Consider the following 22,653-nt stretch of genomic DNA (forward strand, 5'->3'; position numbering starts at 1 on the left):
AGATCTCTCAGAAAGGAGAGGTCTGTCTTCTACAGGCACTAAGCTAAAACTGATTAACTTAGAGTCTGCAAAAGGGGTATAGCCTGGGAGATGAGGAGATAACACTTTCCTGCTTAGGGTCACCAGAATGTACCCACAATCTTCTGTGTCCCCAATGAACTGAGCAAGAAAAGGATTTAACAGGTAAAACAAAAATCCTATTTTTTTTCCTTTTTTCATCTTTCACTACTTTACTGTTATAAACAGTAATCTGATTGTTTGCATCATAACGAACGTTTATGAAACAAATACCAAAGAATTGTGTAGGATATCCTACAGTCACTACATGACAGCAGAGATGCTGAACTAAAACAGCATCAAATCTTCAGAAAAGTAAAGGACTTCTTATTCAATGCACTTCTAGCCAGTCATGGCCCCAGTTTCCTTTACATTCAATGCGGTCTTCTGATTCGTACAGTGATAAAGTACTTTCTGGACATTACCTCAAAACGTCCAACTGCAAAACAGTATCCATCAGGACTGCTCCAAAGCAAACAAGAAACAGTGGCTACTTTTAAGCAGTTTCTTTTGCTAAAAAACACTATCAGAAGACAGGAACTTAGAAAGACTATGCTCAATCACTTACTCAACATCCAAAGAGTGCTGCTTTGAAGTTTTGTTTTTTTTAGACATTTTTTGGATAGCAGGAAGATATAAACCAACCTGAATTCCATCCGAGGGGAAAGGGGAAGAATCAGAGGATTGAGAATAGAGAGAATAGAAAGGAAACCAAGGTTTAAGTAGAAGAGATGTGTAAAGCAAAGGACAAACACATTCAACACAAAGTAAGTGTGCAAAAGCATATGGAAAGAAAGAAAGAGAAAAAAGAAAGAAAAAGAAAGAAAGAGAAAAAGAAAGAAAGGAGAAAGAAAGAGAAGAAAAAAGTTACGTAGACAAAAGAAAAAAAAAAACATTAGAAAAAAAACCAAAAAAGGAAAGCATGCAGGTCAATTAAGAAAAAAACAAAATAAATAAAAACTGCATAAAACAATGATGCATGTAAAGAAAGCAGGAAATACAAACTAACACACAACATGAGACTTCAGTTGGAAAAAAGAAGAGGGCAAGAGACAAGGGCAGCTCCACAGCAGAGAGTCTTTACTTTGGCCTGGGAAAAGGAGGCTAACCGCAAACAACCGAGATAGCAGCTGCTAAACGGGAGGTGAGTGATAAGGGTGAGGCCAGAACCTTCCTCGATGAAAACTGCTGCTAGAGAAAGGCAGAGTTTCAGACATTAAAATAGGTCAGACATTATGCACAACTCTCAGATCATGATAGCTGCCTTGGCTACATATACATTTTACATGATGGTAACATCACCGTGATCGTGATAATCTTTCAAGTAAGGTCTTCCAAAGGAGTCATTTGAAGTGTAACTAGGTATTGGGGCAATGCCTTTTTTTTGGAGGCATCAATAAGAGAAAAAACAACTGATTTTACAGGTAAAATTTTCTTGCTTGTGTCATTGGGGACACAGAAAACTGTGGGACTTCCTAAAGCAGTCCCAAAGGGAGGGAGCAACTAGCCTCCAGGGAAAAGATTGTCCAGTCAGGAACCTAGGGTGGCCATAATGAATAAAAAAAACTGTACAGGTCCTCTACTGGGAGCAACATGAATTGTGACCATGTGATGCAGTGATAAAAAGAGAAGTGTTGATCCAATTAGGGCAACATTGGAGCCAGCCTGCAGGATAGGGGGGTCAACTGACCCCACAGGAACTAAAGTTGCACCCATGCAGGAGAGAAGGGTGGGTCCTGAAATATCTGCATAGCATTGTCAGGGTTTATAGAGCAGAATAGGGTAACCAGTAGAACACAATTACTCCAGCCATGGAAGGAGGCAATGTCACATGATGCATAGCAACATCGAGAGCTTCTTATAGAAGAGAGAGGGGAAACCAGCATAACACACTGACTGCCATGGACAGAAGTAATACAGTACAGTGGTCCCTCAACATATGATATTAATTGGTTCCCGGAGAACCATCATATGTTGAAACCATCATATGTCGAGTACATATGTCTATGTAAAAAATGGTAATTGGTTCTGGGGGCTTGGAACCATTGTATGTTGAATACATATCTCTATGGGAAACTGCTAATTGGTTCTGGGATGACCATTGTATGTGGAGTGTATGGGGAGTGTTTAACAAACCAGGGTGCCTCCAGCTGTTGCACAACTACAACTCCCAGCATGCATGTACAGCCATTGACTGTCTGGGCATGCTGGGAGTTATAGTTTTGCAATAGCTGGGGGCACACTGATAGGGAAACATTGATGTATGGGTTGTATTGTGTGTATATGTATTGTATGTGATGTGTGACATCACATACAGTACTGTACAGTTCTTTAAATACCTTCAGGGGGGACAGAAAGTCCTCCATTACGATCCTGCCGACTACAGCTCTATAGGAAAGGAAGGGGAGGGCAGCCAGCAGCTCATTGGATGCCTGCAGCAAGATGCTGCAGGCTATTGGCTATGGCTGCACTGGGGGGCGGGGTTTACACGGAGCTCACAGTGGAAGCCTGCGTGAGTTAGCAGGACAGCATGTGAGTAACAGGAGGCAAAACAGGACACACGGGGCACATTAAACAACTGTCAGTTGCTGAAGTTGTCTGTGCTGTCGGATAGTTGTACGATGGACCCGACACACAGCAGCATCATATGTCGATGCTGCCTTCAACATATGATGGGCTCTGAGAGGCCATCATATGTTGAAATGATCATATGTCGGGGCCATCATAAGTCGGGGGGTCACTGTAATAATGTGACTGGTGGCAAAGTTATACAATGTACAAGGTGTATTAGAAAAGGAGATCTCTGCATATCATGTTATGTAAGAGGGCAAAACAGATCAGATTCTATGTGTAGTTGGGGGCAGACTAATGTGGCTGTTGGTGTAGTATGTCAGGAATTACACAAAGGGTAAGATGGTATCCTGTTGACGCAATGATGTGTAGTAGATTACATCTGCATAACACCCTTAAATCACCATTGGAAGTGGTAAAGTGTCTGCTTGACATAATATACCAGGTACATCTGCATAAAACTCTACCACAACCTATGGAATAGTGTGAAGTGTGTTGACTTAGCAAACCATGTACTGGTGCATCAGTGAAAGTGGGTAAGGTGTCTGTTGATGTAGTATACCAGGTAGCACATGTAGCTAAGGAGAGTACATCTGGACTGCACTATCACCACCTATGAAAAGGGGTAGTGTGTCTGTTGGTGTAACATGTCAGGTACTTGATGTAGTAAAGGAGGGTACCCTCTATGTTACAATTATGCCCCGCATGGAAAGGGATAAAGTCTTATCTGTAGCAGGTACAGGAGGTACCTGTGACACCATTATGCCACCTATGGTAGGGGGTAATGTGCCTAGTAGATTGCATACTACGTGAAGGACCAGAGAGTTCCGCCGTATAGATCAATCACTACTATGAAAGGGTTTAATTATCTTCTGTCTTGTGTTATGCATGCTTATGCACAGACCCTACACCTGGTGCCGATGCATTTGTGAGATGACAGCAGGTGTAGCTATACTTTGTGCTACAGGTAGCAGAGGAGGGAACTTCTGGGTAAAACCAATACTCCAAGATAAAGAAGAAGGGTAGGGGGAATGTGGTTTTGAGGTGACAGGTACTTTGTATAGCAAAGGGAGGTACGCTGCCTAACGTAATAACCCAAGTCAAGTAAGGCGCAGTGGCAATGCCTGCAAAGCATTAAAATACAAAATTCTAAATGGATGGTCCTCTAAGCTGCAGAGAAGGATTTGGGAGAAACCACAGAATGTCAAGTGAAATCTGCCCATAGAGGAGGTGCTAAAGAGGGTTAAAGATCACTTTTCAAATTTTTTATATTTATTTAAGTAAAATGCTCTGTGGCACTGTAGATTTTTTTCCCCCATAGGGCACATGGGCATGGAGGGATGGATACCAGACATGCAATAGTGCACGCTGTCCTACCATTGGAACTGCAGCACCTCTTAGTGGCACAAGCCTATACCCATGGTCTTCTGTGTCCCCAAATAACACACACTAGAAAGAGATATAATATTAGTCTATATAGAACCAAAATCTAAGATGGAGCAACACATTCACAAATAATGAGTGTGTATAAGCAGGTTTACTAGTCCTGATCACTGGCTCTTGTAACGTCAAAAAAAAGTTACTGGAGCACTCCAGGTGAAAAAACGATTGTAGCAATTGCATGCATGAAAGGCTGCAATTGGCAGTAGAAATGAATCAATTTATATTTTTGATGGAGTGCAGCAGTAACTTTTTTTTTCTATCTTTGTCATTCATCACCTTACCTTCAGATTTAGTCTCGACGTACCCCTAATCCGACTTGCAATTCAGATGGCCCCTAAAGTGGCATTCAATATATGCAGAGTTCAGCTCACCTCCCACACTGATGTTCATAGATCTGCACCCTGCTTTGTGCACACAGAACCAGAAACACAACACGATGGTCCAGCACTCCAAAGTTTTTTGCAGTTTTATTGGAAATTAAATTGATAGAGCACAAGTAAAACGGTCCACTGCAGCACCAAATGCATTTCTAGTGCATGCGCGCTCTTCATCATGCCCTGCATGCACTCAAAACGCTGGAGTGCTGTATCGATTGAATTTCCAATAAACCTGTAAAAAGAACTCTGAAGTGCTGGATCATAGTGTCTTATTTCTGTCCCCTTAAGTGCCATGCATAGACTTTTCAAAGATTTTCATTCATACCTTACCATGTAGTATACTTACCAAGGAGCTTCTGCAGAGCTGGAGGTGTAGGTGAAGACAACAGCTGGTTGGAAGGTTGACGTTGCACTTTGGGAGGTAGCTGAAAATAGGGACTCTGAGGTGACTTGTATGTATCTAAATAAAATGTAAAAAAAATCTGATATTTAGAAAAAAAACAAAACCAAAAAACACCACAACTTTCATTGTCTCAATTTCTGAAAAATGAAAAAATTTGCAAACTTTGTTGCCTATGTAAAATGCTACACAATAGACACCAACAAAAACAAAACCGTAGCAAATAAAACTAAATTATACATATGAATGCCAAAACTTCTAGAAACATTTTTTTGGGTGTAACATAAGCAACCTAATAAATAGCCATAACCTGAAATATGACGAATTTAATCAAGACATTTGACTTTTTTTTTTTGACTGTCAAGTCTAGGCTTTACACTGGTTCAGATTTAACAATACTGGCTTGTATATAGACAGTGTCTACAGTCAAACACATTTTGCATCTTTGCAAAGCTATCATTTTCTGTTAAAGAGTACCTGTCATCAAACCATATTTTCTGAACTAACTCAGATTATATTCCCTAACACCCCTACTGCCATAAAAAAAAATCTCTGAGCTTGAAAAAACGTTGTGTATCATACCTTTCCACTTGCTCACATTCTGTGAGCTACCGGCAGGAGAAAATAGGCATTCTCCAACAGGCGCGACATCACTGAAGCCTGTGAGAGCTGAGCCTCCGCACACACTTCCTGAGTTTGGTCTCCTGCCAGGCTGGGAGGAGACCAAACTAACTGTTTGATTTGTGCAAGGAACAGAACAGAGCCACCTAGTGGCCGTTTTTCACTCACATTAAAAACATAAAAGGTTGAGAATTTTAACAGCAAGTAAATAGCAAAGTGTCTTATAATTACATAAGGAACAATATATTAAACGTTTAGTTTGGTGACAGGTACTCTCTGAAAAGGAAACTGACAGCAGGGTCATCCTTACTAACATGAATATATAAGTACATGGGGGGACATTTATCATTGTGTTTAGAGCCTTTTTTACTTACTGTTGCCACACAAAAAGTTGCACGTGTGCTTAAAGAGGTATTCCAGGAATTTTTTTTTTATTTGACTATGCTACAGGGGCTGTAAAGTTAGTGTAGTTCATAATATAGTGTCTGTACCTGTGTGAGACAGTTTTCTCACAATTCTTCTGTGATTTTTCACTCCACTATTTATTTTTAACAGCATACAAAATTACTTCTCAGATTTTTCCCAGGTTGCAATGCGGTCGAGACCTGACCTCACTAGTCAGCTGATGACAGGGAGCCTGTCTGCTTCAATGGGTGGAGCAATCGCTTGGTGGGAGAGAGATATATCTGCAACTAATGCAACAGCTGTAAGCACCCTGTTTGAAAACCACAGGTCTTTTGAATGAATGCAGCTCATTTATGTTTCAATGGGTGGGGTGGCTGATGTGTGGGAGGGAGGAAAATGGAATTGTGGGATTTGTAGTAAAAAAAAAAGTCAAACAGGAAATACCAGTTGACAAAAAGCTAGCCACAGTGTTATGGTAATCTCACAACATAGCCATTTATCCCAAGACAAGCGCAGATCCTTCCTAAGCATGTCCATTACTGACTGCCAGGTACATACTAAAGTTACCTTATGATAGATAACCCCTTTAAGCACCTCTATTGCACATAAGTTATCACATTAACAAGATTGATTTCTCCTAAACAGCTGAACTGATTTTCACCCAGTAAGAAGGGCTATAAACCGGGTCAACTGCACTATCTGCCTGTATATTTAGGTTAGAGTCAGTCTGCTGTCCGTTTCTCTTTTTACTCTTTAGAAAAGTTAGGCTCTGTATCTGTGGCTCACGACAATGCTTCTCAGGTATACTGTCAATGGATGATGCAGACAATAGCTAAAGCACTTCTTGGCCAGTTAAGACATCAGCTTCAGTTGTAACATCAGATCAGCAAAACTGAGCCATAGCCGGAAATGGACTTTGGAGCACGTATGCTGATTTGAAAGGGATAGTATAGGATTTTTTTTAGCCTCATAATACCTATAAAAATGCAAGGCCAATTTTTCTTTATCAGACGAAGTCTCCTATCATCTTTGCTCCCTGAATCGCCAGCATCCAATACATGCTGTGCATCAAATACAATTTTCAGCATCCTTACTATATTTTTAATTACACCAGCTTTTGTACATCTGTGACTCAAATTGGTGTTTCAAGGGAAAAAAAAAAAAAAATCAAATTTTTTTTTTTTTTAAACCTTTCACATGATAATACAGTAAAATCTCTCTCTCGGAGGATCCATTGGGGGGACACAGAACCATGGGTATATGCTCTTGCCACAAGGAGGCGCTGACACTAGGCATACAAAAAAAGTTGGCCGCTCCTGGCAGGATATGCCCCCCCTACTGACCCTGAGCTAATCAGTTTAGTTCCAAAGCAGTAGGAGGCAACCGACAGAAAAAAAACAACCCGTCCCCCCCAATGGATCCTCCGAGAAAGATTTTACAGTAAGCAAAAAATAAAAATCGACTTTTCTCGGTCGGAAACCATTGGGGGGACACAGAACCATGGGAGGGACTAAAGCAGTCCAGTGGGTGGGAAGAAAAGTACTCAACACAGAATCAGGCAGAGGACGAAGCCACTGCCGTCTGCAACACCTTGTGGCCCAAACTGGCATCAGCAGACACAAAAGTGTGCACTTGGTAGAATTGTGTGAAAGTGTGCTAAGACGGCCAGGTGGCCTCCTTACAGACTTGCAGGGCCAAAGCCCTATTGTGTAGAGCCCAAGAAGCCCCAACGGAACGTGTGGAATGCGCCGTAGCTCGAAAAAGGTGGGACCTTCCCCTTGCGGTGGTACGATTCTGAAATGGCAGAGCCGATCCACCGTGAAATGGTCACCTTAGAAGCCAGAAGACCTTTGAGACTACCCTAAGGAATCACAAAGAAGGAGTCACCCTGTCGAAAAGGTGTCTGAAAGATAGAAGGCGTGGAAAAGAAAAAGCTGACCGGGGAAAAAAGGTCTGCGCCTAGAACCACCGGAAATAAGCTTTCCAAGTGCGGTGATAAATCCTGGCAGATGAGGGCTTCCATGCCCGAAGCATGGTGTGAAGCCCCCTGGAGGAAAAGCCCGGCACCCTTAATACCGCGGTTTCAACCGCCAGGCCGTCAAATGCAGAGACAGTAAACTGGGGTGGCAAAAAAGACCTTGAGAGAACCGATTGGGGCGAAGTGGAAGACGCAGCGGTACATAGTAGACCAGGCGAATTACGTCGGCGTACCACGCGCGTCTGGGACAATCTGGAGCCCCCAGAATGGCAGGAACACCCTCTACTTTGAGTTTCCTCAGAACCCTGGGCAGGAGAGGAAGGGGTGGAAAGTGGAAAGGGAGACGGAAGGAGGACCACGGAATGACCAGAGCATCCACTGCCAAAGCCAGAGGGTCTTGCGACTTTACCACAAAGCGGGGAACCCTCTTGTGGGGAGACGCGAAGAGATCCATGTCCGAGGTCCCCCAGAAATTGCAGATCTGTGCAAACACCTCCGGATGGAGAGACCACTCCCCTGGATCCACAGAAAGTCCACTTTCCAATTCTCCACACCCGGAATGTGGATCGCAGAGAGAGCAGGAACTCGAGCCTCGGGCCAGATAAGAATTCTGGAAACCTCCTCAATCGCCAAGAGACTTCACATGCCACCTTGGCGTTTGATATATGCGACCGCCGTTGCGTTGTCCGACTGAACACGGACCGGCCAATCCTGAAGGAGACTCTCCCAGTGGAGGAGGCAAAGAAAGATGGCCCGGAGCTCCAGAAGATTGATGGGAAGGCAGGTTTCCTGAGGGGACCAGCGACCCTGGACAGTCAGGTTCCGAAACACACCTCCCCAGCCCTGGAGACTCTCATCGGTCAGGACGATCTCCCAATGGAGAGGGAGGAAGGACCTCCCCAGAAGAAGGGGAGAATGGAGCCACTAAAGAAGGGATCGCCAAACAGCAGGAGGCAAAAGTATAAGCCGATCCAGGGAAAACAGACATGTGCCACCTGGCCAGTTGGAGGGGGGCGACATTGAAACTAGGTGAAGGGGATTGCTTCCATGGCAGCCACCATCCCGCCCAGGACATCCATGCAGAAACGAACTGGAACTAGAGAAGGGCGTCGTGGTGACAGAAACCCAGCTGCAGAGAGAACTGTTTGACTAAAGGAAGGCAAACACGGGCTACTGCTGTGTCGAAAAGGAGACCCATAAAAATCATAGACTGGGAAGGGGACAGGCGAGACTTCTCCCGTTTAATCACCCAGCCGAAAGAGGACAGGGTCTGAAGCGTGATCTGAAGACTCTCCAGGTTTTGGCACAGGGGCCTTGATTAAAAGGTCATCCAGGTAGAGGAGAACTGAGATCCCCCGGCTCCGAAGGATGGCAATCACTGCCGCCATGACCTTGGTGAAGACCCCGGGAGCCGTAGCCAAGCCAAAAGGGAGCGCCACAAATATTAAGTAGCCCGCTGGAAGAACGAAGCGAAGAAAACGCTAATGGGCCGGGAAAATAGGAATGTGGAGAAAGGCGTCCCATATGTCCACCGACGAAATAAACTCATCCTGGTCCATGGAGGCAACCACAGATTGGAGAGACTCCATTCGAAAGTGACGGAGACACAAAGGGCGATTGAGTAACTTGAGGTCCAGAATGGGGCGAACAGAGTCCTCCTTCTTGGGAATAACGAAGAGGTTCGAGTAGAACCTTGAAAAACGCTCCCCTGGTGGAACTGGCACTATCACTCCTTGAGAGAAGAGTATACGCAAAGAGACCTGAAAAGCCACTGACAAAAGATGGGGAACGCGGAGGGTGGGATTGGAAGAAACTGTTCTTGGGAATGGAAGCAAATTCTATCTGATAACCCCCTGAAATTACGTCCCGTACCCAAGAGTCCTGGACCTGAGCCAGCCAAATGTCCTGGAAGAGAGACAGGCGACCTCCTACCCAAGACGACGACGCGGGTGGGGGCGCCCCTTTAGGAAGAGGAAGGCTTAAGAGTACCTGACTTGGCAGAGAAACTGCCAGAGCGGTTGTCTGACTTACAGGAAGGACGAGCATTGAAAGAGGGGGCTTTCTGAGACTGGGGGTGCGACTGCTTGGGAGGGCGACCCGATGCAAATGGCCGAAAGGAAGTGGCTTTCCGACTGGGGTCGGAGCGACGAGGCTTGTTCTGCAGTAGCAGAGAACTCTTACCTCCAGTAGCTTCGGAGATAATTTCATCCAGTCGTTTTAAAAAAGAGCCGGGAACTGGTGAAAGGCAACTCTGTTAGTGACCTTTTTGAAGCAGCATCAGCATCCCACGCCTTCAGCCACATGGAGTAGCGAATGGCAACCAAGTTACCCGAAGTAAAAGCCTCGCAGCGAGCGGACTCCAAGACTGCTGAGCAGAGAAAATTACCAGCCTGAGAGAGCTGGCGAGCCATGTCCACTAATTCCTCCCTGGGAGTACCTGAAAGGATACCCTGGCGAAGCTGGGAAGCCTAAACGCCTTGGCAACCTAAGCAGAAGCAAAAGGAGGGAAGCAATGAGGACCCTGTCGCTTCAAAGGTGGATTTAGCCAAATTCTCTCATCTCGTCCGCAGGATCCTTAAGTGTTGCTGCGTCTGCATGATGCAGAGTAGTGGACTTGGACAGAGGGGAGAGCGGAAGATAAACCGTAGGTGGCACTATCCACTTGGAAACTAGGTCCTGAGGAAAGGGAAATCTAGGTTGAATCTTCTTGGTTCCCTGAAATCTTCTTCCCGGGTTTTTCAAAGCCACATTCAACAAGGCGTCAAATTCCGCATGAGAACTGAAAGTCTTGGGAGTACGCCAAGAGCGGCGATAAGAGACTTCCAGATCAGGATCCAAAGTTCTGGGGTCCTCCAGCTGAAAAGTGTCCGTGATGGCTGACACCAATCCGTCCACCATTTCGGACCTTGCAGAGTAGTCCTCATGATCCGAGGCGGAATCCGACCCATCATCCGCTACTTCCCCTGGGGAGTGGGAATCTGCAGAGGCAGCCTTGGACTGAGGTAAGTAAGAGCTAGAACAAGGGGACAGGGATCGAGAACGATGACCCCGAGAATGGCCCATGGAGAAGGGGCGCTGCTGGTGAGGAGGAGCGAAATCTGCGGGAAGAGAGATTACCCCAGGTGTGCTCTAGAGAAGAACCAGAGGTAATCACCTTAGAGCGCTTGTGAAACCCGCAGGGAAGACCGCTCTAAGGCGGAAGCCACAGATTTGGAGACCCTAGCCAATTCAGAAATCGACTGGGTAAGGGAAGATACCCACTCTGGAGGAGGGACGGGCCCGACGCATTCCGACGGAACATCAGGAGATCCAGAAACAGACGGTAAGGCTAGCTTGGGGTGAAGGAAGAGCAGGTGGATTGAGTAGAACCACCCGGAATTTTGGACTTACAGCCCACACAGGCATAGTAGATGACCAAGGCCGCCGACTGTATTGGGGGGGGGGGGTGTTCGTTCATAGCTGGTAGCCAAATAGTAAGAAAAAATTGGAGCACACTCACTAGGTCTGTGTCCCGCTGATGAAGGGGCAAAAGGCTGTATAGCAGAGCAGAGGAGACCAGGAGCAGCTGGGTGAAGCACGTAGCAGAGAGAAGAGGGGAAAAGCTAACAGCCCCTACAGCAGGCCGCCTCCGAGAACAGCCTCATTGGAAGAAATTGAATATACTTACCCTATACCCGCCATACTCCCCTAAAGATGTCTTCAGCCAGCCTTTTAGATACCTGCATCACGTCATGCTGCAACAGACAGGATGAGGAGGGAAAATAGGGGGACCTGGACCCAAGGTGCGACCCAAAGGCGCTGGCTGTTGGAGGGAAAGGGTTAACGGTGCATCTCCAGGAGCTCTCCAGACCTGGTCTTTTTTTTTTTGTGCGGCTAAGGCTTTGTCTTGCCTCCTATGACACCAAATTAAAATTGATTAGCTAAGCATCAATAGGCGGGGTATATCCTGCCAGGAAGGGCCGACTTTTTTTGTAAGCATAGTGTCAGCGCCTCCTAGTGGCAAGAGCATATACCCACAGTTCTGTGTCCCCCAATGGTTTCCGAATGAGAAATTCACATTAGATAATCCTGTCCACAAAGGCAGATTTACTTTACCTTCTTGTGTAGGAAAGAAGCCTTTTAGCACAAAGCAAAAGTATAAATGAAAAAAAAAAAAGCAAGGTCACCAGTCAATTTCTTGCTTACCCTGAGGATTTGCCTGTGATGGGGACTGAGGGGCAAGACCATTCTGTGAATGTGCAGTTTCCAGTGCAGTTGGGGATTTGGAGAGCTTGCGATCACCAGCTGATGGAAGTAGTTTCTTAGGGCGACCACGTTTTCGACCAGCCATCTTCCGACCCTTCTTACTTAGTTTTCTTCTAGCTTTGGCAGGCGATGTCTTTTTCACAGAGGCTGGCTTTTCCTCCTCTGCTCCTGAATCCTGAAATCAAACAAGTTTCTGATTAGCCCAGTGTTTTACTGCATTCTCAGCTTATGTTTTCAACCTCATTTTTTTTTTATATATTGTGGCCATATATTGTATTCAAGAGGTACTACCTTGATCTCCTGAATTTTTGTAGGAGTGGTGGTATTGCTCTTTCCTTCACGATGAGTCTTTCGTCTTGTTGTTTCTTGCTCCTCCTAAGAAACAGACGAAATAATCACATTTAATATAGTAAACAGATAAACAAAAAGACTAAAGTTAACTTCCTTCGTGACGTTATCTTAAACATGTTTAACACCATGATTGTGCCTAAACTTTCATGTATACATAAGCAACATGTCAAAATGGGATGGGAACGGACAAGCTAGTGACTAAACTTTCCAAAAGTTTATAAGGCTAAGTTTCCACTTTTTTTTCTGGCAGTTTTTGGAAAACCACCACTGCAGTTTTTGAGCCAGTCAGAAGTGGATTTATAAGGGAGGAGAAGTGTAAATCCCTCCTTTATATGTCTTATTCCTTTTGAATACACTTCTGGCTTTGGCTCAAGAACTGCCAGAAGAAAAAAAAAGTGGTAAATTAGCCTGAGGGAGATTTATCAAACCTTGTGTAGAGGAACAGTTGATCAGATTGCTTCTTTTATGTTTCAGAGGCCCTTTTAAACATGAAAGAAAACAATCTGATTGGTTGTTATGGGCAACTAGTCAACTTTACCTCTGCACAGATTTATCAAAACCCTTCAGTCTCTTTAAAACTGCAAGAAAACATAGATCTTTACTGTTCACACATAATGGTTGTCACTAAAAAGATCAGAATAACAAAAAAGTGGAGGCATATTGCCAGGATACTGCATCATATGATTAGTGAACATCTGACCTCTAAGACCTCAAGAGATCCTTAAAATGAAGGGGCTACAGTACTGTTTTTCCTTCACAGTGGAACACCAGCATCCACTCAGCAGGAACCACTGCACCTCCCCATTTAAATGAATGGGGCCAACTGCAGTTTCCCACAGTGGCCAGAAGCACTACTGTGCAAAAGAAAACAGGGATACCGTGTGAAATAAAAAAAAAAAAAGTGATGGCATATCCTCACAATATGCTACCACTTCACATGGGAATACAGTAGAAAACTTTACATGCAATTTCATGGTCAGGTGTCCATTCAATTTCCTTTCCATTGAAACAAGAAAGGCCCGAGAGTCTAGATCATTCTATATTATGGATTAGAAATGGGCAACCAATATTTCAATTTTGTTCATATTGTTCCTATAAATTATTGGTAAAGAACAAAAACACAATTCTTTCATAGCTGCAGTTTATTTCTGTAAGTAACTTTGCTAGAAGATACACTGTACATTTCTCTAGACCTTAAAACTTACCCTGAGTTTTGGATTTTTCAGACTGGAAAAATAATTTTCAAGCTGTAAGACAAATTGTAAAGAGATAGTGAAATCCCAACCCTAGTAAATATGTTATTTGCTACAGTTGCACTTACAATGGTTTTTCTATGAATAGTAATTGGAGAATCAAGAACCTTTTTTCATATTACTGTCCTAAAAGGGAATGTGTCAAACTTAACATAAAAGTTTTGATTTAAGCAAAAAGTTAAGAATTTTTGTTATTTTAATTTACTACCTAGATTATAAAGTATTCCTGAAATTTTATATATTTCATTCTGTTTATTAAGCCAACACTTTCTGTTCTGTACAGTAAACGTTGCAGCAGTTTCTCCTCATCACAGTTAAAACTCCAGTGAAAGGTGACCCCAATATATAGGCAAGAAAGATCAGGCCATTCATAATAGGTGATAGACACAGCTCCTCTCCCATCTCCCCTAGCAAACGCTCCGTGGAAGTCAATGGGTTTAGTTCTCATGTATTGCGGAAACAGAATAGTTTTTGTTTTCTATGTTTCGGATTTTGGATTATCTTGTTTAGCGTTTGCAGGAACTTCAACAATAAAGCTTTGTGGGAAAAAAGCAAACAATCCCTCTTTGGAACATTTCAGTAGTATAAGCAATATTTGGATAAAACCAATGCAGTACAACAAAAACATGCTGAAAATAAAATAATTCTAGATGGTGTGAATTCAGGGTAATAGATGGATGCTTACTAAAGTCCGATCTATGGTGTGCAGATAGTAAGAAACTGGCTTGCCGGTCCAAGAAACAGAGCCTTTGAGTGGTGATAGTTCAACAACTCTCATTATTGTGCCAATATCTAAAAGAAAGAAAATTTGAATAAAATTTAAGATCGATATGTTTATTATAAAAATGTGCTGCAGCTGGTGACATTCACTAAAACTGCTGATATTGTATGTAATGAACAGGTGTGGTAAACATTTTGGAATAATACAGGATAACCTCTTCAACTCCTTTCTAAATATGAACATAACTGAACATCCATTTTGATTATGCCTTCCTGCAAATGGATGTGCAGTTATATTTGTAAACATCACAGGGCAAAGGAGCGATCGTGTCAAAAGCAGCAAGTGCTGACTTTAATATAAACCAGATACCCTGCAACAGAGAGCTTTGTGAGGCATAAAACTGTCAAGCACAATATATTATTGGATCAGATGTAATATTTTGTGAAAATATAGGAACAAGAAGTTATTACCACAAAAATATAAATTATTTTAATAGGTAAAATAAAAAAAATTTATAAAATAAATGTAACAATGTCTGAGAAAACTCACCACTCAGGTTTCGGCTGTTAATTCGGAAGTTAAGCGGTGCAAATGGTTTGGAGGAGACAATCCTGCCACCTGAGAAAAGGTTGGTTAAAAAGAAGAAAATAAGAAAGGCATCATAGAAACGTGAAGATGGGTAATGGAAAAAAGATTTTACGGTGAGTACAAAAAAAATCTCCCTCTCGTAGCCTTCATTGGGGGACACCTATATGCTCTTGCCTCTAGGAGGAGCTGACATTAGGGAACAAAAAGTCAGTTCCTCCCTGGCAGGATATACCCATCCACTGGAAGCGAGGTTATCAGTTTTATCACAAAGCAACCACATTGAAAAAAATATATAAAAATGGCCGAGTGTGGTGTCCCCCCAATGAAGGCTACAAGAAAGATTTTACGATGAGTACAAAAAATAAATCTCCTTTTTTCGGTCGCTCTTCATTGGGGGACACATACTGAATACTGATGGGACGTACCAAAGCAGTCCCCTAGAATGGAAAAAACGACCAACAGTAAAAGCGGAATCAGTCCAGAGACCGAACCCACTCAATCGTAAGGCCAGCGAACTAGATCCCGGCAGAGACAACCGAGGCCCACAAACTGAGCTCCCGGAAGACACCTCGTCCATGGAGATTGACTAGGACGCCAAGGAAGAGACTGTCCTATGTAGAGGCTCCAAAGCTACAGTCCATGAAGAGAGACAAGAAAAGGTCTACTAGGAAGCCAGATGGGGCAGAACCATGCCGGGAGGAGGTAGGAATCAACTCCAAGGAACACTGAACCAGACAGAGGGCTAGCCTGGCTGGGAAACAAAAATGGAAACGGGCTCAACAAGAGAACCCCATCCAGAGTTAACAGATTCAAGAGAACATGGCAGAAAAAACGCCAGGCAGAGTAGCATACGCCTGAGCAGAAGGTGAGTACGGGAGGTGGAGACCAGAAAAACACTGGTAAGAAAGAAAGAAAGATGGAGACTGGCTGTGGAGAGGCCTGCTGCGGAAAATCAATGACTGGAACTGCTGCAGACCAATCACCCCCGTCCCAGGGGCCCGCCGAGAGCACCTGGGAGGCGGAAAAAGCTCAAGTAGCGTAATCCACATGGCCCACCACCTCGGGAGTACATTGACCCACAAAAGGAGGAGATGGAAGGAATAACCGACTGTCACCCCATCATGCCCCATGCCAGAACAGAGGTGCTCAACTGCCATAAACCTGTGGAAACAAGATCACAGGAAGGCCTGAGGCACACCCCACCGAACAGAGGGGAAGGTGGACTCTACACGTGCAGAGTGGCCTAGCACATGTAGGGACACAGAAGTGGTTACTGGACGATAGTAGGCGTGGTACCAAGACTCCAGACACGAAAGAAACCGTAGACATTCCAAAGTCCGGCAGCATGGTGTCACAACCGTGCCCCTAGCAAACCAATGTTGCACCCTTAGAAAGGGCTGCTGTATCTGTGAAAGTCCATGGAACCTGCACGAAACACTCACACCCCATATCTTAATGGTGTTACTTACCAGGACTGCTGTCACAGATGCAAGGAATGAAGGCTGTATGTGGAGCAGGAAACATGCAGACAGTCTGACCATCAAGTATAAAAGATCCAATGAACCACCAAAAACACTCTCTTTGGAACTTCACCTGGAAAATAAGTCCCAGGACTGTAACAGCGGTAGCGGCAATAATGGGGAAGGTGACCTGGAGGAGTAGAAAAGAAGACAGTCTGGTTATCTGGCATAGGGACCATGGCCACACCGGGTGCTGCAGACAGTAGGTTACCAGCCTTCAGCCGAGAGAGCAGCAGGCATGTAGGGAGGAACCTAGTAAAGGAGGGAACCCTGTGAACCAACATGTGGTGTATTGTAAAGGGCCCATGGAGAAACATGTGGAGACTCGCTTGTAACTACACCTTGGCAGTGGATAACCTGAATTACTGTCCACAGAGATCGTAGGAGGCAGAAGAGCCACGGAATGCATCCCTGTACCCAGTCTATGGTCCATAGGACACCTCGCACAGTAGAGGGGTACTGGAACTCCAGCGCAGATACACCAACCGTGTGTTCAGTGACAGGAGGCTGAGGAGACCACGCAGACTCCTTCAGACACCTCTCATAGCAGTGGGGTACCGGAACTCCAGCCGCAAATATTGCAGCTGTGTGATGAGTGACAGGCGGTGGAGGAAACCACGCAGACCACTGTCTGGCTTACTGGTATGGGTCCATAGTAGACAATGGTCACTTCATCGGACACCTTGCGTCAGCAGTGGGGTTCCGGAGTGCCAGCCGCAGACTCGGCAGCTGAGAGATGCGCGACAGGCTAGACTACTGACGGCATATCGACCTCAGGACCAATCCATGCCCATGCAGGGACAGTTATTTGGAGATCACGCACTAGACGGGAGGATCCAGAACACTAGCCACAGATGCGGCAGCCTGTGGAGGAGGGAATCATATTGTAAGACACGCCAGAACACCCCCATAAAGAGTGACCGGCGGATCTGAGAGTGTCCTAAGCGTCCGCCAGGAATGCAAAAAATAAAAATAAAAAAACACTCTTGCAAGGGCACCCAACCAGTGTCTTGCCTCGGGGTAAGGAGGGACTGGAATTTGCCATGGGCACGACGGGCATGACATGAAATGGTGGTAGTCAGTCACTGAAGATATCCAACCGTTTCCAAGGGATTGCGAAATCCCTGGCAATAATCCTCCACGTCAGTGCGCATACTTTCCTGACAGAGCGAGAACCCTGCAGAAAATAGATACGCCAGAGGCTAAACTCAACTGCCCATGTAAATAGTCTAAAGCTGGCCACCGTACAGGATGACTGAAGGAAAAAAGCGGCCCCCAATTCCCTCCCTAGAAAAAGGGACCCTGCCGATATTAAAATTATAAAAACAGGCCAAGGCTGTAATAGAAGTAGTAAGATGCGGCCGCCGCCTCTGCGCGAGGGGGCTGGGGAACTGGCTGGAAGACACGGCCGGTCTCTCCCCCACCAAGGAAGCGACCGGCCGAATGGGACCGGAGCAGTAGGCAGGTTGGTGTGCCCACGTCGGACCGGAGACCCGCTGCCTGCAGGTGAAGGTCTCCGGTCAGCCTATAAAGAACTTGGCCAGGACACTGTGCCTGAAGGCAAAATGATAGGAGTAAGCCTGGGACCGGAGACTGCCTGCAGTTGTAAGGCAAGGTTCACACTACGGAATTTCCGCCTGCAATTCCGCTTCAAAAATGCAGGCAGAAATTCTGCTTACTAAAATGTATGGTATAGTGAATGGGTTTCCGCTCACAAAGTCACACTTCAGAATTTGTGAACGGAAAATCCGCGTGAAAATTTTCGCCCGAAGAATGGCGTTACTCATTCTTCAGGCGGAAATACTCGGAGCACATTGCAGTGTCCGCTCGGTCCTAGTGCAGACTGATTTTGTGCCCGGAGATCCCATAGTGTGAACCTAGCCTACGTCTCCGGTCAGCCTGTAAGAACACAGCAAGGACAATGCACCTGGCCACAGCAGATAGGAGTAAGTGGGTTGGTGTGCCCGCACTGAGAATGCGGTCAGCCGCGTCGGACAGGAGACCCGCTGTCTGCAGCTGTGGGTCTCCGGTCAGTGTAATAAAGAATACGGCCAGGACACTGCGCCTGGTCGCACAAAAAGGTATTAAGCGGGCAGATAATGCCCCCACGCGGGAAGCGGGCGGCCGCATGGGACTGGGAACCCGCTGCCCCAGAGACTGAAACTGTGGCAGCGGCATAGTCTCCGGCCAGTAGTGAAGAAATCATGCCCAGGGCACTGTGCCTGGCCGCAATACATATGGGCTAGAAATTGTGGTCCGAAGAGGTGGTAGGGAAGGTCCACAGGACTGTCCCCTCCAAAATGGAGCCAGAGGCCATGAGGGGTCCTTCTCACTACAGCCACTTGTAATGGTAGCTGGGCAAAGCAGAGAAAGGGGACCCCTGGATGAGCAAGAGGGAGGGATAGGGGGAAGGGGGGGGGTTGTAGTACATACTCAACCACGGCTCCGTCTTCTCATATTCACCCTGAAGTCTTCAACGAGCTTATGGTCACTCTGCATCATACCAGGCTAATAAAGCGGGGTGAGCAGGGGACCCGGACTCAGGGTACAACCTCCAGGAGCTGGCTGTTGGCAATAAGGGGTTGACTGCCCATACTCATTATGTTCCTTGCCCCTTTGTCACATATAGGGGAACAGGTGGCACCATGCTCCTGAACCCCCCCCGCCCCCCATCTGAAAAATGGAAACAAAAGCGATATAAAAACCTAACTAAACAGCCCTTACTAGAAAATAAAGAGACCAGGTCTGGAGAGCTCCAGACCTGTGTCTTGCCTCCTATGACACCAAGATAAAACTGATTACTTCACTTCGTGGGCGGGTATATCCTGCCAGGGAGGAGTCGACTTTTTTCCAAGTGTCAGTTCCTCCTAGTGGCAAGAGCATATACCAGTATAATCAGTATATGTGTCCCCCCAATGAAGGGCAACCGAGAAATAAGGCTTTTCTCACACTGCATTTGCACTGCCCATTAAAGGGATTATCCGGCAGAAGAGTTTTTATTTTTTCTTCAGAAGTATGTAGAGTAGTACATAGGGTAATCTGGTGCGCTCTTCTTCCTTCTTCTGGGGGTCAACATGCAACACTGCAGCACAGCTAATCTCCATCCGCAGCAATATCCTACTTCAGGCGGGGATAGACTGAATGGCAATGTGATGTATTGGGCCTGGGCACAATACGTCACACTGCTGCTCAGCCTAGGGTTGGACAAAGGTGGGACAAGCTACGGACGGAGATTAGCTGCAGCATGACTGTTGACCCCCAGAAGCAGGAAAAAGACTGAACAGGGGACCAGAGCAGGACACTGAAGGCACCCACAGGAGTGTAGGAGGAGAGTGTGGGGTTGTGTGTTTTTTGATTTTTTTTTTTTTTTTTTTTAAATGTACTACAGTATGGGTACACCTTGATAAAAAATAAAAATTAAAATAAAAAAAACAGAAAAATTTGAATAAAAAATAAATAAATAAATAAAAATCCTGCCAGATAACCCCTGCAAAGTTATATAATGGAGACGCTCCTGGCATTTATAGTAAACCCCCTAATCCTAGTGACAATTTGGCATCTTTTTTGTGGTATACATCAGGGTCTGCTGAGCTAAACCAGAACGCAGTACAGTGAAAAATAAATAGGATTTTTTTTTTTTTTTTTTTTTTAAACATGCTATGTTATAGCTATACTTCAGAAAAGCCTGACAAAAATTTTATCTTGGAAGACGCAGTGTGAAAATAGTCAGACATTGTTATTTTAGCACTGTTCTGTGCAAGTAGGAGTAGAAAATACAGCCAATTTTTACTTTTTCTTGCTTCCGTAGATGAAGACATGCCTAAGAGAGAGAAGCAAGTCTATTTACAGGCATTCGACAAACAGGACCTATTTTTCTTGACTTTTTTTTGACAATCTTAAACTAAAAACAAGGAACAAGAGATATGTACAAGCTCCTGTCCTGTATCATCTTTTGGGTTACAGGTCACTAGGGGTAATAACATTTAATTTATCTTAAAGATTAAAGGCACTAAAGGAAGACACACTAGGGCCCAGAAATATCAATCTGAATAAAACCTAATTTTCTCCACATCAACCAACAAGATCTCAACTTTCATTTCACCAGCGGTTGTTAAGATGTTAAAAGCTGCGATTGGTTCTTATGGGCAAAACCAGATAATCTTTGTTTCAGGCAGATTGAAAAATGTGGACCAGGAGTTAAATACAAACACTGACACTTCTTTATACCATCAAAATATTAAATTATTCATTAACAGTACAAGGAACGGAAAAATGATAAGATGCCATATGTAGTTTAGAACTCGAACCTTATATGCAGAACACTTTAAACTCATAATTTTTACAATGTGTTTTAAAATGCAGAAGAGTTTTAATGGCTTTTTCTACATGTGTATTTTAGTGGCATTTATTTTTACATGTGTTTTTCTTTCCTAAAGTAGCATATAAAGAGAAATGCCAGAAACCTATGAAGAGCATGTTGGTACTTGATAATAACCACCACTGACACCATTTTACCAAAAAATTATATATATTTGTATATATATGTGTATATACATTTAAGTCTCCAGTCACATCACAATTTTTGCATCCAACATTGCTGAAAATTGTACACTAAAATAAATCTAAATTGGACATTGTATCTGTCAGACATTTGGCAGTATGCTTTCACATGTACTTGCCAGTATCTATTTTCATGTTACTCGATCCTTCTAAACTATTTCAAAGCTACTGCACTCGTATGAACAAAAAAAGTTTATTATTAAAGAGATCAAAGCGTAAAGTAATGTTTTATATGCATAATATAAAAAATTAAAAAAAAGGATACGATTTATAGCTTTTTCTGAAACAGGATGAATAGTGGTCTATGAGAATTTTACGCTAAAAAAATAAATAAAAAAACGAACAAAAACAAGCGGACCAAAAACAGGTGCACTTGTTGGATAGGATATATTTTTTTTTTTAGTCAGCAACAGTGTTAACAAAATGCAGCATGCTGTGTCTATGGCTTTTGTTGTGTCCTCCTCTGCCTTTAAAATCCATAATTCTTAAATTTTCACCAATAGAGCCATATAAAGGGTTATTTTAAGTGGAACCAATTGTACTTTGTAATTACATTAATTTTACCACAAAATCTAGGGGAAAAAACAAAAAGTTATTTGAAATAAAAAAGAAAAAAAAAATTAAAAGTGGGTCAGCACATTACCTTCCTTCATGTTGGCAAATCTCTCCTTAAGCTGGTGATCGACCTCAGGACCAAAGGCAAAATTATTCACAAAAATAACACTGCAAGATAATGGTAATGTTAATCCCAGAACGGTCACACGTTTTTTTCCCCCCACACGCTGTTTAGCAAGCTAAAACTTTAAGCAGCACATATTGGCAAACTCTCTATACTATTAAACACAGCAGTCTGACTTCCTAATAAGACTACAAATCTTACAATTGAAAAAAAGTCCTACAGCAGTCACATAAACAGAAAATAATGCTAAGATGTACATAGGCTTGAGGCCTTTGTTCAAATATATCATGCTGCACCTCCTCATTCAAGCTCTATTAGACTGAAGAAAAGCTAAAGCTGTACTCTGCTACCTTCAGTAGTTCCATAGAGTATGAATGGAGTGGAAGTGTACATACTTGACTGCTGTGTCATTTAAAGGGGTATTCCGGGCAAAAACATCCAAGGAACAGCCGTTACGCCCGCTCCCACAGACATGAATTGAGGGGGTGTGGCGTGACGTCACAATGGGGCGTGCGTTATGTCATGTATCCAGTCCCGGAGGTTTCAGAAACTGGGGACGCAGCCCCGCATAGAATGCTGGAGCTGCAGGGAGATTTTGGGGCCGGTCCCAGCCGGTTCTTTGGATAAGGGATAAGAGGTTTTTGAACGGAAAACCCCTTTAAGGGCCACTAAACTTTTTTGCTTCTGGGGCCTCACCAGGCAGACTGAAGTGATGCCTGGGTCTCACTATATTAGGATGGAAGCCCATTCAAAAAAAAGTAAAAATATAACTCAATTTGCCTTTTGTTTGCCTCCTGTATGCCACAGAACATTAAAATAAGCAGAATATGGGTCAGTTATGTTGCTAAACCATAGACTGCTGCAAATGCAGACAGGCCACTGCA

The 22,653-nt window shown here is 44.2% G+C and overlaps 1 protein-coding gene across 2 annotated transcripts in view; it reads right to left on the reverse strand.

The window, feature by feature from the left end:
• DOT1L (DOT1 like histone lysine methyltransferase) overlaps positions 1-22,653 on the reverse strand; it is a 160,022-nt gene that overhangs the window by 74,641 nt on the left and 62,728 nt on the right. For both annotated transcript variants that reach the window (XM_056574229.1, XM_056574240.1), the window contains exons 9-15: positions 21,734-21,813; positions 14,972-15,040; positions 14,387-14,493; positions 13,654-13,695; positions 12,389-12,472; positions 12,038-12,272; positions 4,795-4,908 (exon numbers count right to left, since the gene is read on the reverse strand). In XM_056574229.1, coding sequence (XP_056430204.1) covers positions 4,795-4,908; positions 12,038-12,272; positions 12,389-12,472; positions 13,654-13,695; positions 14,387-14,493; positions 14,972-15,040; positions 21,734-21,813 — 731 coding nt within the window. The remainder of the gene's footprint in view (positions 1-4,794; positions 4,909-12,037; positions 12,273-12,388; positions 12,473-13,653; positions 13,696-14,386; positions 14,494-14,971; positions 15,041-21,733; positions 21,814-22,653) is intronic.

This window comes from Hyla sarda, chromosome 1 (assembly GCF_029499605.1).
Source record: "Hyla sarda isolate aHylSar1 chromosome 1, aHylSar1.hap1, whole genome shotgun sequence".
Classification (NCBI taxonomy): Eukaryota; Metazoa; Chordata; class Amphibia; order Anura; family Hylidae; genus Hyla; species Hyla sarda.